Source organism: Lasioglossum baleicum, chromosome 7 (assembly GCF_051020765.1).
Source record: "Lasioglossum baleicum chromosome 7, iyLasBale1, whole genome shotgun sequence".
In the NCBI taxonomy this organism is placed as follows: Eukaryota; Metazoa; Arthropoda; class Insecta; order Hymenoptera; family Halictidae; genus Lasioglossum; species Lasioglossum baleicum.
In genome coordinates, this window is record NC_134935.1 from 3,581,251 (window position 1) to 3,597,271 (window position 16,021).

Sequence of the window (16,021 nt, forward strand, 5' to 3'; positions counted from 1 at the left end):
ACATGTTCGGAAAATTTCGTCAAAATCGGTAGATACGGAAAAGAGCTACGGATATTGAAAGATGCAAAAGTCCTTAGATTTATTTCGGTAATAGGCTGAAAATCGCGAAAAAATGCAATTTTCATCATCTTTAAATGTTTGTAGCTTATTGCAATATTGAGCGATTGTGATGAAATTTTCAGAATATTTATAATTGACACAGATCTATACAAAATGTATTTATTAAATTTTCGATATAGGCCGCCATAAAAAAGCTGTAAACAACAACTTCTAGTGTCTTCTCTGTAAATCCGACCAACAGCAATGTTTTCAAAATTTTTTTTTCACGCCTTGTAGTAAACTAGTTGCTCTAACTTCACAAAAAATATCCAAGTCGTATGATCTGATATTTAAAAAGTTATCGTCCTTTGGTTCACTGTACACCGCTCTCTTGCAAGGGCCACAATTCAGGATCGAGAAATTCAGAGACATTTGGCCTGAAATGAACTTCCTCGTATCGATATCTAATCAATGAACATTGCTTTCAAAATATCCATGGACCTCGTAAATGAAGAAATTAGTACATTTTAATATATTATTTTAGTATTTTTCACGACAGAAATTGGTTCTCTTTAATGCGATGACCTGACGATATCCTATTTAATATTTTCTTCTTGCTTTATTTTTTTAATTGAAGAGCAGACTTTTGTGATAAACAATCGTATCTTCTATTATCAATTTATGTAAATACTCTATTTAACAACTAAGACTCAATGCAGTAAGAAAAATTTGCAAAATTCTTTCTACATTAAGAGAGTATATCTTTGAAGATTAAGCGAGTTTAAGTTTCTAACAAATTGGAATATTTTTAGCACACCTTCCCTTAAATAATCCCATAAGAATCGTTTCCCACCGCGAATCACTTTATAAGTTATGAATGATTATTGGATCGAGAAAGGCGACTCTTGAACAGAGTTGTACTAATTCAATTACATTGTACAATTACAATTACATTGTTCAAGTAAAAAATATTTTGTTTTGTGCTTTCCGTGTCGCGCGGTCCTTGTTTACATGCTGTCCTTTCCTACGTTTAGTCCAGTCAATGAATGCTCATAAGGGGGGCGTAGAGGGAAATGGAAGGAACACAATTTTTAACTCTGGGACTTCATTTAGGCTAGTTAGGAGGTAAACATACTAAAAGTCCCTACTTCTAGGAGGTGAGCGGGCTACAGGGGGGCACGTAGAAGTCACCTTTTTCGGTTTTCCGCTTATATCTCGGAAACTATGTGTCCTAGCGACAAGACCATTCCATACAAAATTAAAGCTAACAGAATGTGCTATAAGATTGATTGCATTCAGTTTTTCGCTATCTCGCATAGTTTCCGAGATATCCGCGCTCAAACTTCACTAATTGTGAAAAAGAAATTTTAGCCTCACGTGTTTTGCCTTACTTGACTAGCTAACTCTTCAGCACAATTAGTGAACTTTAAGCTCGGATATCTCGGAAACTATGCGAGATAGAAAAAAATTGAATCGAATCAATCTTGTGGCACATTTTGTCATCTTTAATTTTGTGCAGAATGATCTTATCGCTAGGACGCATAGTTTCTGAGATATCCGCGAAAACCGAAAAAGGGGACCTTCTACGTGCCCCCCCTGCACCCCGCTCACCTTCTATGAGTGGGGACTTTTAGTATGTTTACCTCCTCACTAGTCCAAACATAGACCCAAAGTTAAAAATTGCGTTCCTTCCATTTCCCTCTACACATTTTCGTTGACTGGACTAGTTCGGCGTGGTCGACGCAGCCACAAAAAAATAGTATCCGGTCCCGATCCATGTCACAGCACAGAACCGAGCATCGACTTAGATTGAGATTTTACTGTACTGTGAGATTGAACTAAATGTATTTCTATTTCAGATTGAAATTATATGTACCGAACAAACCAATCAAGATATCGAAAGTGACGAACCCCGATAGGGAACTGTGTTGCATGTTTTATCGCGGAGAATTGGCAGAGCGTGCGTTTATCGGAGGCCGATTGGCGAGGAACGACTTCGGATAGAAGAGAGGGAACAGAGCGTGAGACCAATTAAAAATGAGAACCGAAACATCGTTTATTTGAGAATAGCATTCCGCCGAGAGGAGATCAGCGGGGTACAATCGAAAAATCGAGACAGGTGATTTATTATTAAAAATGAGCATCTACAACTGATCGATTAAAACGCGGGACAAGATCGAATGGAACGAGTCTCGCTCGTCTTTGTCCTCCTATTATTTTGTTTTAAGTGGAGGGCACGAGGGTGATGATGATGATGGCGTAAGTGAAGACCACGGCGAAGAAGGAGAGCCACTCGACGATGGCCGCAAAATGTCTCCAGGACGAGGTTTTCGGGTTCTCGGAGGCCTTCGGCATGTCCCCGTTGTCCTCCGACTCGTTGTTCAGTATCCTTTTCGAGTCCTCGCCGGTCAGGATCAGGAAACGGCCGGCCCTGTTGTTCAAAATGAACGAGGTGGTCGACGAGATCCAATATGGCGCCTCGACGTTCATACTTTGGATTTTGCGGAGTATAGCGGTCAAGATCAAGGCGAAGACGGCCAGCGCCAGCGAATCTCGGTAGTACAAGACTAGAAGACAAGAAGAGAGATCCATTTGTTAATCCCTCACGTACCGGCCGCAATTGTTCTCGTAGATTGAGTGCTTACGTATGTTGGGCGTATTTAAGCCATTGTGCGGCAATACCCAATGCACGTCGAATATACACAGCATGTGACACAACAGATTAACGCTGCCCACAGCCATCCTCTCGATGGACCTTGAGTCCAACCAGAGCACCGTCAGCGTGAGCAACATCATTGCTGAGGACAGAACATGCACCAATAAATTGTGTCTTTGTGCAAACTCATTGAAATTCCGGCGTCGTCGATGCTACACTTCTAGACGCGCGAATTCTACATAGTCAAAGAGAACATTTCAAATTGGAAGAGGGCGAATCTATTAACCCTTTGTACTCGAAACAATTTTAATTCGAAAATTAAGACATTTCTTTCAACCCAGATCATTTTTATTCTATGAAATCTTTGTTAAACTGTGCACATCAAATAGAACCTGTTTTCTCATACATACATAGAAATCATTCATGCACAGAATACAGACGAATTTATATAATCATATTTTATATTAATTCAATATTGAATAATGCTATGGCAATTTTTTCTGGCACCTCAGAGTCGCCATTTGAGTGGAAAGGGTTAACATTTCGACAACGAACGTCAGTAGGTATATTGGCGACATATTTGCGACAATAACGAACCCTTGGTATTCATTCAACGCGTTACTTACTGGCGACCAGTAGATTTGGAACATTTACGACTCACAGTTCAGTATTTCTTGGAAAAAAATATGTATACGCGTGGAAAACCACGAGCTGCAGAAGTAAAACTTCTTGCAGTCTAGTAATGTTTAGAAGTAAATTAGGATTGGAAATGGTAAATAATCCTAATGAAGCGACAACAAGATCAGGAACTACTCTCGATGCAGTATTTGCAAGACATTTAGACAAAATTGAATCAAGAATATTTATATCATATTTTAGCTATCACAAGCCAATTGTTTCAATGATAGAATCATAGAAAATCATAGAAAAAATAATGAACGATCAAAATTTGCGACGCAAAGGAGAGCGTATGGGAAATGCTATGAAAAGGGTGTATTTGACTTGAAAAGGGGTGAAATTGATTCGCAAGAGGGTGAAATTGATTTGTGAAAGGATGAAATTGATTTGCAAAAGGGTGAAATTGATTTGCAAAAGGATAAAATTGATTTACAAAAAGGAGAAATTCATTTCCAAAGGATAAAATTGATTTACAAAAAGGAGAAATTGATTTGCAAAAGAGTGTATTTGACTTGCAAAAAGGTGAATTTGGAGTGCAAAAGCTGTCGAAGAATCGGTATCGGATCGAACTATGCGACAAGGACAGACATACATAACGTACCACTTCTCCAAAATTTGTTAATAACTAACAATTTAAGCATCAAACCTGCATAAAACTGAAATAGGAATGTAGCCAAGGCTTCGTTTTACATTCTACAATCTTAAAAGTTCACCAATGAAGTCTTTAAAGTTAGTAAATTAATTATGAAAATGTTACTTGTCAAACTATTCGAGGTTATTCGCGAAATTTCGTCACTTCCGTAACGCTAGAAAATTGTAGCCCCCTCAACAAAGAAGTTTCTCTTCAAAATTTTTGTTTTGCATAAAGATCCGCTGTCTACTAATCAATTACTAAACATTAAGGTATTGTACGAGGTATATTATACCAATTTTGTATCCATAAAATTTCAAAAATCATGGGAAATGGAAATATTCTAGCTAGGAAGAAATGTTTAATTTTCGAGTTAAAATAGCTCCGAGTTCAAAGGGTTAAGAACGCACAAAGCGTGCTGTAAAATCTCTTGACTTTCGATGAAGTAGGATACTTGACGGGTGTACAAATAAACAAAACAATACTGATACTTTATTCTTCAGTTCTTTTCGTCACTTCCGTAACGCTAGATAATTGTAGCCCCCTCAGCAAAGAAGTTTCACTTAAAAAATTATTTAACAACAATGGCAATTTTCGAGGCAACAATAAGCCCTTGGAAAGTCATGCAATTTTTTCTTCTATAATTGTTTTTAAAAGACGATTTCTGCGTTCCTTCTGATATACATAGAACAGTTAGCGAGAATCATACTGTGTAATAGGTTTCCGATATACATAGGTATACGATTCAGTCCGCTGAGAAAAATGGGTTCAGTAATCTGAAGAATAATTTGTTAGCAGACTAGCAATAATTGTTTCAATAATTTGTTAACAGACTAGCAAGATCTTTCCGAGCTCCGGAAAAATGAGAGTTCGTCGAAAGATGAAATGGTCATTGAAAAGGAAAACAGTTTCCGGGTTCTCGTACCTACGGCTGGAGTGACGTAGGTGGTTTGCATGATCCCGTGATGCCGAGTTATAGCGAATTCGTACACGATCATGGGGTAGGTGTCGTTCGGGCAGCATTTGTACTTCTTCAGGACCTTGTACGCGTCCACCACCTTGAAGTCCCACTCGTTGTTGTTCGTGAACCCTGACATTTGGAACTGGAGAGTCGCATTCAAAAATAAATATCAACGTCTCGAAGCGCGAAAATCGTAGCGCGTCTCGATTGAATGTGAAATTACCCCCTTTTGATCCAGATGAAAGTCCACCTCTTCTCCGGCGTGCGCCCAAGAGCCGAAGTTAATTCGGCACAGGTGTTTGTCGTAGGGCCACTTCGAGAAGTCCGTTGCACATTTTGCGACGTGCTTCAACGATGGCACACAGCTGACCGATCCCGTGCTGAAGACCAAGCACGTCGTCAGAGGTATGCTGTTCTGATCGGCGTCCATGTCGCCCCTGTTTGTCAGAAAAAGAACGTTCGAGTGGCGAATAATTATGATCTTCCGATAGCTCTGCACGGTGCGCCCAGGTGCTCGCTTTTTGTGGCTAAAGTTATTGTAACGTTATTTCAAGGTTACGTTATTATTAGACTGCGGATCTGTATGCAATTACGGCTTTTGAAAATTTTCAAAAAATACTAGGATATAAAATACGACGGAGTTTGATGCGATTTTAATTTACTTCAGATCAAAAAAATATATAAAAAGCTTTTTCAAAAACACGCTTATATTAAAATCCACTAAAAAGGAGAAAATAATTTTTTTCCTGATTCTCCATAAAATACCGAATCCAGTTAAACGATTAATAATATTTTTCCCCAAAATTTTAAGCCATTAGAAGGAATTTTTATTAATACTATTAATCATTTGACCGGATTCGGTATTTTATGGAGAACCACGAAAAAAATTATTTTCCCCTTTTTAGTGCATTTTAATATAAGCGCGGTTTTTACAAAGTTCTTTTAAATATTTTATTTTCTACTTTTATTGTCATCGGAAGCAAGTGTGTATACAAAATTTCAGCAAGATTGGACTATGGGAAGAGGTTTAAAATTCGATTACAAGATTTGACGCATACAACAACAACACGGCAAGTTAATATAAGCGTGGTGATAACAAAAAGGCTACTACCACAGAAAATGAGATCTTATTTGATTCGAGTTTCTTAAAATTCGTCGACAAAAATTGCAAATTGCATAAACATCCGCAGTCTAATTATTATAGGTCGTTGAATTCATACCGATACCAGTTAGAATATTATAAAGTAAAAATATGTTAACATTTAAAAAATTGGGGTGACCTGAAGGTTTTTTATGAAAAAGAAATTTTTCTTTAAATTTTTAAGTGAATATTGATCAACTTTTGTTGGAAACATTTTCTTGTCAGATCATTAAAAATATTTGCTCTTAATGATTAGAAAACACGCTTTTCAAGGCCAAAATGAAAAGCACGTTCATATTGAATAAAAATGCATTTAGTATACCTAATATATCTAAAATATCACAAGAAATAATATTATACAGAATAGTCTGATTCTAGTTCTATGTTGTCCAATTGTAAGAGTGAGTAAACATCGGAAATTGTGTCTTCCTCTTTATCTTCGTCTGTATCGGAATTCTCTTCGCTACTTGCTTTACTAGCGCAGTATAAAATTAGCGCAGATTAAAATGTTTTAGCTAAAAATGACAAGGCTCTATTTATTTAGATTTTGTGCAATTTTTATCCCGATATGTGGTTTGATAAAGAAATTTATCGAACATGTCAATTCCCATGTAAACAACTTCCTAATTTCAATCATTGTAAAATGGTAGCTTTAGTGAGAATGACTAAATTTTCATATAAACCAAACCTCGTATTAAACATATACGTAAGAATTTTTTTAAAACCTTTAAAAAAGTTTAAATTGTTAAAAAGTTTGCGATATTTGTATATGGATTAAAAAATGCTACATATATCCTTGAAGTGCACCTCCTAACGCATATAAAACCTCCATTAAAATCCGTTTTCTAATATTCTAAATTGGTATGGAACACGTTCAATTTTGCTTTGAATTTAATGATTTATGTCTTTAGAATGCTGTATCTCATCGCTAGACTGCGAATTTTATGCATTTATGACAAAAATGGGTACGCACAATATAAAGCAGTGGACATATTAAAAAGTTTTAAGGACATCAGTGTGTGTATTTTAGTTTCAGCTTAACCCCTTGCCGTATTTTAACGAGTCACGATCGTTACGAAGATTTTAAACAAAGCCTAATAAATATGAGTGTTACGCCTTTCTTTTTAAATGAAATCAAATTTGATTCGTTTGTAATCGATATTTAAACATTAAAATAAATTTTCTTTTCTCTTCTACGACATTTTTGGGAATGAAGACGTTTTAATCGCTGTAACTGCAAAGAAAATGATACGGCAAGGGGTTAATAAGATAATTAAATAAAAGTAAGAAGTTTCTATTTGGCTGCTGTATCTTGCAATATATGTATGCAAACAATTTTTATTTCAATCATCTGAAATGAACAATATTTTGGATTTGGGAGTTTTAACACTAGAACTACCGAGCACTAAATGCAATTGTGACATACTTTGATACCTTCATACTTTCATACTTTGCCTTATTATAACGAGAAAATCGCATTTATTTAGATATCGTATCGTATTGTTTAAATATGTACTTCAATCGAGAAGTTCACTAAAGCAATTTCTCAGAAAATCGTCTTTATAATTTTAATATTTTTTTAAAAACAAATCAGGAGCAAGTCATTTTGACCCCCCTTGGTAGATCTGGTGTTAAAGGGTTGTCACTTTCTAGGTAAAAATCGTTTGAATACGTTAAACTTGAAAAATTGACTTTTGCCCACAAAAAGCGGCCCACTGTGCTGTGGAATGCTTACGAGTTGTAAACGGAAAAGTCGGGCATCCATATTGCGTCGCTTTTCACGTGTATAAAGTTGATCCCGTCGTAGTCGCTGGGCTTCCAGGTGAGAAACGAGTCGGTCCAGATCTATGGAAAATGTTCAAGCTCGATCGAACGGATTCGAACAGGTGCCTTAACCCCTTGACGTACAAAGTCCATCGAACAGGTCGAAGTAAAAATATTGTTTAACATTAACGAGAAATATTCTCATCATCCCAGGAAAGTATCTGTCTTGAATTTATTTTTAAATCAAGCGAACGACAAGCGAAGAATTCAGAACGTCCGCGTTCCATTCAATTCGTGCGCGAAAGCGTTGTTATTTCAAAACTATGAAACCGGTCGTGGTACGGTTATTGCTAATGAGTTTAAAACAAGAATTAAAGTTAGGGAAGCTAAAATAAAAAAAAAAATACTATAAATAACGATAAAAATTATGTTTTAGTGGTTAGAACATTTTTGTAGTTCGTAATTTCTTGAAAAAGGAGAAAATTTATATGTATTGTTATATTTTCCCAATCGCATTTTCCCAATAGCTGTGCATTAACAAAACCAAAGTAGAATTTTATTTCCGTGTTTAAAGGAAATTAATATTTATTAGACTCTGGTCAGAATCTTTAACACGAGTCAGACACGATATTGTAGAGCAAGGGGTTAAAATAACGCTAAAAATCGTTTAGTTCAAAACAAATAATAGTGGAACACTGTCTTAACCCCTTGGCGTATGAAGACCATCGTACAGATCGCTTAATAACCATAGCAGTTGAAGAAGCGACGTAACACAATCAAGGAAAAGGTCGAGGTAAAAATATTGTTTAACATTAACGGGAAATATTCTCATCATCCCAGGAACGCATCCATTTCGAATTTATATTTAAATGAAGCTTACTCTAAGCAAACGACAAGCGAAAAATTCAGAGCGGTATCTTCGGCCGCGTTCCATTCAATTCGTGCGCGAAGGGGCATCGGTGAGGAGGGAACGTGTTACTTACGAGAGTCATCCAGCTGTGCAGAACCATCTTGCTGTTCATTTCATCCTGAAGAAGAATCGCGGTATTGTAGCGGGCTAGAGTGACGGTCGTGTCGAGGTTTTATAGAAAAGACTTACGAATTCGAGGATTTTCGGTATCAGTTTGATGGTCACGTTGTTCACATCTTTGTGAGAGAGAACTGGCCGCACAGTGTTGTCATAACCGCAGAGTAGTTGCGACTTCAGCTGCATCAATGGCGGAGGATGCGCGAGGCTTTTGCATACCGAACGCTTGATCTCCGGAAAGGTATCTGTACGGACAAAGTTGAGTTTTAATCACGAGAGAAAAAAATCTCGGTCTATCTTCGGTTTTGTGAACGGGAACGCGGCGACCGTAACGAGAATGGATCGTAGAAGCGGATTCCATGGTTCCCGACGGGGCAACGGTTCAGATCCATGGGGATTATGTGGTTCCCGAGTGAAAGAGACGATCACATTGAACACTTGGCGACACTTTACCCGAACGACACGATCGGAGGACAGTGAGGAACCAGAGCACAGTTAGTATTCTCATATCGATGGTGGAAATGAGCGTACAGCCGCCAGTCGACTGAACGATTCCTCGGTTCGCGGCGAAACGATTATCAGACGCCCCATGAAATCCGAAGCCGCAGATACGCGAGACGCCCCCAGGGTGGTTCAACGCTTTTTAAGTATTTTCAGATAGAATAATAATAATGAGTCAGCTGGTCATGTATAAATAGCTCGGCAATATAGATACTTATCAAGTTTTTATGCGTCGCGGCTATCGCTCACGAAAACCCCTGTCGATTCGGAGATCGGAAAATCAACGACCCCGATATGTGTTTTACGACCGCGGATCTTTCTGGAAAATTCTATAAATCGATTGTCAGACACCGAAGATAAACGAAAATGTATTCTCTCCTTCCAACTATCGAAAATTATATCAACGATATCCTTAACGCTAAACCTATCACGATCCTGACCGGTCGAATAATTGGTTCTAAAATAATCCCAATGATCGATCGTAAATGTTAAATATTTAATTTAATGAGAAAGAGATGCTTTCGGCTCTACCGTTTCGATCACTCAGTAAATCTAGAAATTTTTCAAAAAACTTTTCTTCTTTCCTAACGTTTCGGTTTAGTTTTGAATCTTTTTCAAAGGAAGAATTTTCGTCTACAAGACAATACATATAAAAACCTTCGTTGTGTATGAGTGTTTCGCCATCCATGAAAAAATAATCCCAATGATCGATCGTAAATGTCAAATATTTAATTGAATGAGAGAGAGAGAGATGCTTTCGGCGCTACCGTTTTGATCACTTAGTAAATCTAGCAATTTTGCAAAACTGAACCGAAACGTTAGGAAAGAAGAAAAGTTTCTTGCAAAATTGCTAGATTTACTAAGTGATCGAAACGGTAGCGCCGATAGCATCATTAAATTAAATATTTAAAATTTACGATCGATAATTGGGATTATTTTATCATGGATGGCGAAACACTCGCACACGACGAAGGTTTTGACTTGTAGACGCAAATTCTTCCGTTGAAAAAGGTTCAAAACTGAACCGAAAGGTTAGGAAAGAAGAAAAGTTTTTTGCAAAATTGCTAGATTTACTAAGTAATCGAAACGGTAGCGCCGAAAGCATCATTAAATTAAATAAATTGGTTCTAAGTTTTTTATTTCACAATTATTGAAATTAAGATGATGCTTCCATAAGAAGCGATTTAACAAATATCTTTATTAGAGCACATATTACAATAACAACCTCGCAAAGTCTAAATAAATTAAATCTTGTCATTTTTCGTAAGGCAACATGTGCTTGTTACTTTTATAGCTCGGTACGTTCAGGGTTAAAGTTCAGAGAGATTATTTCAAACGCTATTTAATATTTTAGATTTTATTGTGCTTCGAGAAAATTGTATTTTAAGCCTCGGACAACGGACGATTTTTTGTACAATTGGCAATGCTCAGGACCGTTCACAGCTCTAATTAATAACTTTTAAAAATTTACTTTTGATGATATCTCGTGTAGGCACATTAGTCTTTCCGATATCTTCAAAGAAACAGCTATTCAATTAATTTAATTGCTACGAATGGAGTACTTAAATGACAATTTGGATGTTCCCGGTCAAAATAGACTCAGGCATAGTCGTCAGAGGGTTAAATAAGATGTACAATAATTTACATAATTTATTTAAAGGCACACACTTTAAATCAGAATCACATTTTGTATGAATGGACCAAATCACTTCAGTTTTTCAGCCAAGCTAGAAGAATTAGTTTACTAGGTGACGTGCAAACGTGTCAAATACATAATGATTTGACGAAATAAATCTTTCAAACGCTATTTAATATTTTAGATTTTATCGTGCTTCAAGAAAATAGTATTGAAAACGAGGTATACAATTTCGAAAATACATTATTTCTATTTTAACACAATCTGAACCACAAAATAAAATATTTCTATTTTAACCCCTTGCCGTACAATTTATTTTACGGTTTCGGAACTTTTTTGTAGATCGTAATTTCCTAAAACAGGAGAAAAATATCTATTGTATGCCTATATATTCTCCAATAGCTGCAGATTAACAAAACCCAAAGTAATTTTATTTTAAAGAAGATTAATAACATGCGTATATATTTATTAGGCTCTGTTCTGAATCTTCATCGCGAGTCTGGCACGATATTGTAGGGTAGGGCAAGGGATTAACAATCTGAAACACGAAATAAAATATTTTACTTATGGATGGTTTAATATTTCTTAGCTTAGCATTAATCAAAACAAGAAAGTGGTACTTTTAATATAAGAGACTATACATATTATTTGCCACATTTTCGTTTTATTTTTTCTTTGACTGCGGCTATTCGCATACAACAATCTGTTAGGGTGTTAAAAAGTCTTTCAACTGGGGCAAAGAACTTTTGTCTTCGTGGAAAAAGAATTTGTTTCTTTTTCCATGAAGGAAAAAAGTTTACTTCTCTGTTTTGTGAAAATGGAAGTAATCGAGACCGTGACATTGAATCTGGATTTCCTATTTGTTTCAAAACATTTAATTCGGTTTCATTAATAAAACTGCGTTTTTCTTCATTTAAGTTTTTCCGAATCCATCGTAACTTTCATTTTGGGTGGCTAGCTAACAGTGGCACCTACATATGTATATGTACATATGTATAGTCGCCTGCGTGTTCAGAAAAATCGAACACATCACGAAATCGAGATTTCAAACTTGAGAGTAAATGAAGTCTCAAAGTTTTGCAATATTTTATGGTACATGTACCATCTGCGATATTCCCAAAATCCAAGGAAATATTATCACCGAAAAAGACATTATCACCTTCTAGTTTGTTCAAAATATATGGAATGAATCGCATACAACATTTATTTTTTTTTTAAATTCTTTGTTTGTTGGTAAAGACATTTATACAGTGTATCTTATCATTAGGAAACTATTCATACTCATAAACGTATTGAATGCGAACCCTTATTTCCAATAATAATATTTAATATTGAAATTGAGAAAATAAAGACAACGTACAAATATGTTCAATATTCTTAAAATAAAATACTGTTTTCAAAAATTACTGCATCAAATAAAATATTTTATTATTAAAGTATACATTCTTTAAAAAAAATAAATAAAATTATTTACTATTTACTATATTTAAAATACAATTTTACCCAGGTCTAGTTAAGTTATTTGAACGTCTTTGTAGTTTTGTACTTGACCTATCCATTTTTGTCGTATGCATCAAATTCGCAATCTAAGCGAAATATTTCCAGTTCCGCCTAGTAGAAACTTTTTCACTCAACTTTTTTACCACGTTTTTCGTTTTAAATCTTACAAGTATTTTCATAGCTATTAAAAATTCCCAATCACAAATTTGTATGACTATCTGTATGGGGTTAGGAACCTGTATGGGACTAGGAAAAATTCTTTTATACTTTTCAGTCCGTTTTAAAAACGTGGTATTTTTTAAAAATTTATTTTACTCAAACAAGTTATATGTGTATGTAGTACTTCTTTATGCAGGTCATTTGCAAAGTAAATAAGTGACTGTAAAAAAGGACCTTGAAAGTTAAGCGACAGCCGTTGTGCCGATTTATTCGGTTGAATGAGGACTTTTGCTTGCAGGTGTATTGTGGTTCTTGCATAAAATACGGATGGAAGAATTTTTTAGTGTTATAATGATTCAAAGAAAATATTAGACGATTGCGGAAGTTCAATTTCGAAATGATATACAAGCGGTTACATTTGAGTGTCAATGGTATTATTATCCGAGTCACTGTATACAGTGTCCCAAAATTCCTGCACATCCCGGAAATGGGAGGTTCCTGAGACCATTTGAAGCGACATTCTCCTTTGCAAAAATGGTCGTGGTTTTGTTTAGGAGTTATTAACGAAAAACACGGACCAATCAGAGCGCGACCTAGACCTAAACCGATCTTTTTGGACAAAAATCTGTCGACAACTCAGTTTTTCATCGATTCAATTGGAATTTCTTTTAAAATGTTCGTGAAGGACTATACTTTCATGACGTGCTGCGCGAAAATCGTTAAGTTAAAGTGCAAAATTCTTTGAAAGAGCTATCGATCACAGTTGATGTTGTCAAACAGGGAGCTGGTACATCAAATACTAGGAACGTGGCCCGAACTTTATTTAGAAAAGCCGAACCAGTTGCTGCAGTGACTGGGTTAAACGCGGTTATTATCACAAGATTGCATAACATTCTTTAGGTAATTACATGCGACAAGAAAGCTGATTCTGTGAAATTCAAAGAATATTGTTCGGCGACGGCTAAATTGTGCATTAAAATTTATCCATGGTATAAACTACCTCCATCAGTTCATAAGGTACTGCAACATGGAAGTGAAGTACTTGCTACATTTGAACTGCCAATTGGTTTGTATTCAGAAGAGCCACAAGAGGCAAATAATAAAGTCTTCGGGAAATCACGAGCTGAAAACTCCCGAATGTGTTACCGCAAAAAAACAAATATAGATATTATACGGCATATGTTATTATCATCCGATCCACTTATAAGCTCTCTAAGAATAAAGGATGGTAAGCACAAGGAAGTTCTTTCTCAAGAAGCGAAAACGCTGCTGTTGGATCAATAAATTAATGGTAAGTCTCATAAGTGCCGAATGTAATTCTATTCAATTGGTAATTCTCAGGGCCAGATTTATAATTTAAAATTTTGCGGTTTAGGGTTTAGGGTTAAGAAGTGTCGGCAACTCAGCTGGGACATGCAAATTTATGGTATGGACGGATGAAGTATCGGAGTTATTGGGCTTTGTAGATAAGGATTCTTAATTGTGACAGTTAACGATTTTCGCGCAGCACGTCATGAAAGTATAGTCCTTCACGAACATTTAAAAAAAAATTCCAATCGAATCGATGAAAAACTGAGTTGTCGGCAGATTTTTGTTCAAAAAGATCGGTTTCTGGCCCACTGTGTTTTTCGTTAATAACTCCTAAACAAAACCGCAGCCAATTTTGCAAAGGTAAATGTCGCTTCGAATGGTCTCAGGAACCTCCCACTTCCGGGATGTGCAGGAATTTTGGGACATCCTGTATATATTCCAGGTATCATTAGCACCGATCAGGACAATGGCTATCACGCTTTAAAATTGATGTTTTTATTCAAATTTTCTGGAAATATTCTCGGAAGCTCTTTTTGCAAAACATGACCTTCGTTTCTTGGTAAAACGCAATTTAATACGAAAACATCCGACACAATCAAAATGATTTATATTGTCTCTTTCGAAAGAGTCCTTCATTAGCTGTCCACCCCATTCCTGTTTCGTAACACGCTATTGGCGGGAGTGAGATGGACAAGTTAATTATTAAGGATGGGATCAAGTTCAACATGTGCTTATGAATTCGCGTGAATTGCAATAACCAAGTTCCGTTTCACGGGTTTCGATTACACACCAGGGTAAAGATATACCAGTTACCGTGCCCCAACCAGTTATTATCGCACACAAAATATTTATTTATTTTTTCTTAAAAATAAAATTGATGTTTCCCCTTCGTATACACAGTGACAACCACTCAGAGTTGGGCATTAATCGATTAGAATTTTTGTCGAAATTGATTGATTAATGTGTACGATTAAAAAAGGTAATTATTGAAAAATCGACAATTGATTCAATCGATTGATGAAGTTAATCGTCAATCGTTGATTAAAAAAAGAAATCATCGAGAGAAAAAAAACATGAAAGCACGTAAACGGAGTTTGTATTATAGACCAAATGACAATACACCTAAACTCCTCAGTTTACATTATTTTCAGTATTAAAGGTGAAGAATGTTTCTCGATCGTAATTGATTGTATAAGAATTGATGATTTCGGCGCCAGGTTCGATCAGTTGTAAGACTACAGCAATTGTGCAATTATTTAACCATGTATCTCGACGTTTCGATCCCAATGTGGATCATTTTCATTAAGAAACATTTATTGCGTCTGAAAATTTTCGTAAGAAAAAATTAAATTTTGCAGGATAATTTTATACCACAGCCGTGTAAATCACAGGATCAAATAAATTTGATGCACTTACTTGCTGCGAAAAAGAGAGTGGAAAAAACATTAAGAATAAACTGTAATTTGTATAGAGACCATACATCAACTATGGGTGCAGATTGCAGATATGTAACTGAGCACCATGTGCTAACCACAACGTAGGTGATTCACATGTAGACATGGTTAAATAATTGCACAATTGCTGTAGTGTTACAACTGATCGAACCTGGCGCTGAAATCATCAATTCTTATACTTTCAGTATTCATATACTTTTGATTCCGTATTTCATTTCGAAATTTTAGTAGTTAATCATTAATCAATTATCCGATTGACGATTACAATTGGAAGGAATATAATCGTTAAAAGTAGAAATTTTACCGTTATTCCCAATTAACGATTAATAAGTATTTATGTTTAACTCGTGCCAGCATGGGATTCAGTTGCAAATTTATATACTTATAAACAATTTACACATAGCAAACGCAAATTTTCTCTTGAAGATGATCCATACTTTGATCGAAACGTCGAGAAAAATTTTTTAAATTGCAAAATTGCTTTGTCTTAATTTTGGATCGAACCTGCATGCCAATAACATACACTAATTTCTAATAAGTATTTAATCGTTAACCGCAATTTT

General features: G+C 35.7%; 2 protein-coding genes across 3 annotated transcripts in view; one reads left to right on the top strand and one right to left on the bottom strand.

The window, feature by feature from the left end:
- Positions 1-2,069: 2,069 nt before the first annotated feature.
- The window catches only part of Nachra9 (nicotinic acetylcholine receptor alpha9 subunit), a 32,186-nt gene continuing 18,234 nt past the window's right edge, over positions 2,070-16,021 (bottom strand). Inside the window, exons 1-8 of one of the 2 annotated variants that reach the window (XM_076427755.1) lie at positions 9,351-9,506; positions 8,970-9,142; positions 8,854-8,898; positions 7,842-7,951; positions 5,189-5,402; positions 4,930-5,107; positions 2,685-2,837; positions 2,070-2,606 (exon numbers count right to left, since the gene is read on the bottom strand). In XM_076427755.1, coding sequence (XP_076283870.1) covers positions 2,263-2,606; positions 2,685-2,837; positions 4,930-5,107; positions 5,189-5,402; positions 7,842-7,951; positions 8,854-8,898; positions 8,970-9,142; positions 9,351-9,405 — 1,272 coding nt within the window. In that variant the 5' untranslated portion in view covers positions 9,406-9,506 and the 3' untranslated portion in view covers positions 2,070-2,262. Of the gene's footprint in view, positions 2,607-2,684; positions 2,838-4,929; positions 5,108-5,188; positions 5,403-7,841; positions 7,952-8,853; positions 8,899-8,969; positions 9,143-9,350; positions 9,507-16,021 lie in introns of those variants that run through there. The other variant, XM_076427756.1, reaches the window with a different exon arrangement.
- The window catches only part of LOC143210672 (glycerol kinase 5), a 66,164-nt gene continuing 59,279 nt past the window's right edge, over positions 9,137-16,021 (top strand). The window contains exon 1 of the mRNA XM_076427751.1: positions 9,137-9,391. The gene's annotated coding sequence lies outside the window, so the exon portion shown is untranslated. The remainder of the gene's footprint in view (positions 9,392-16,021) is intronic.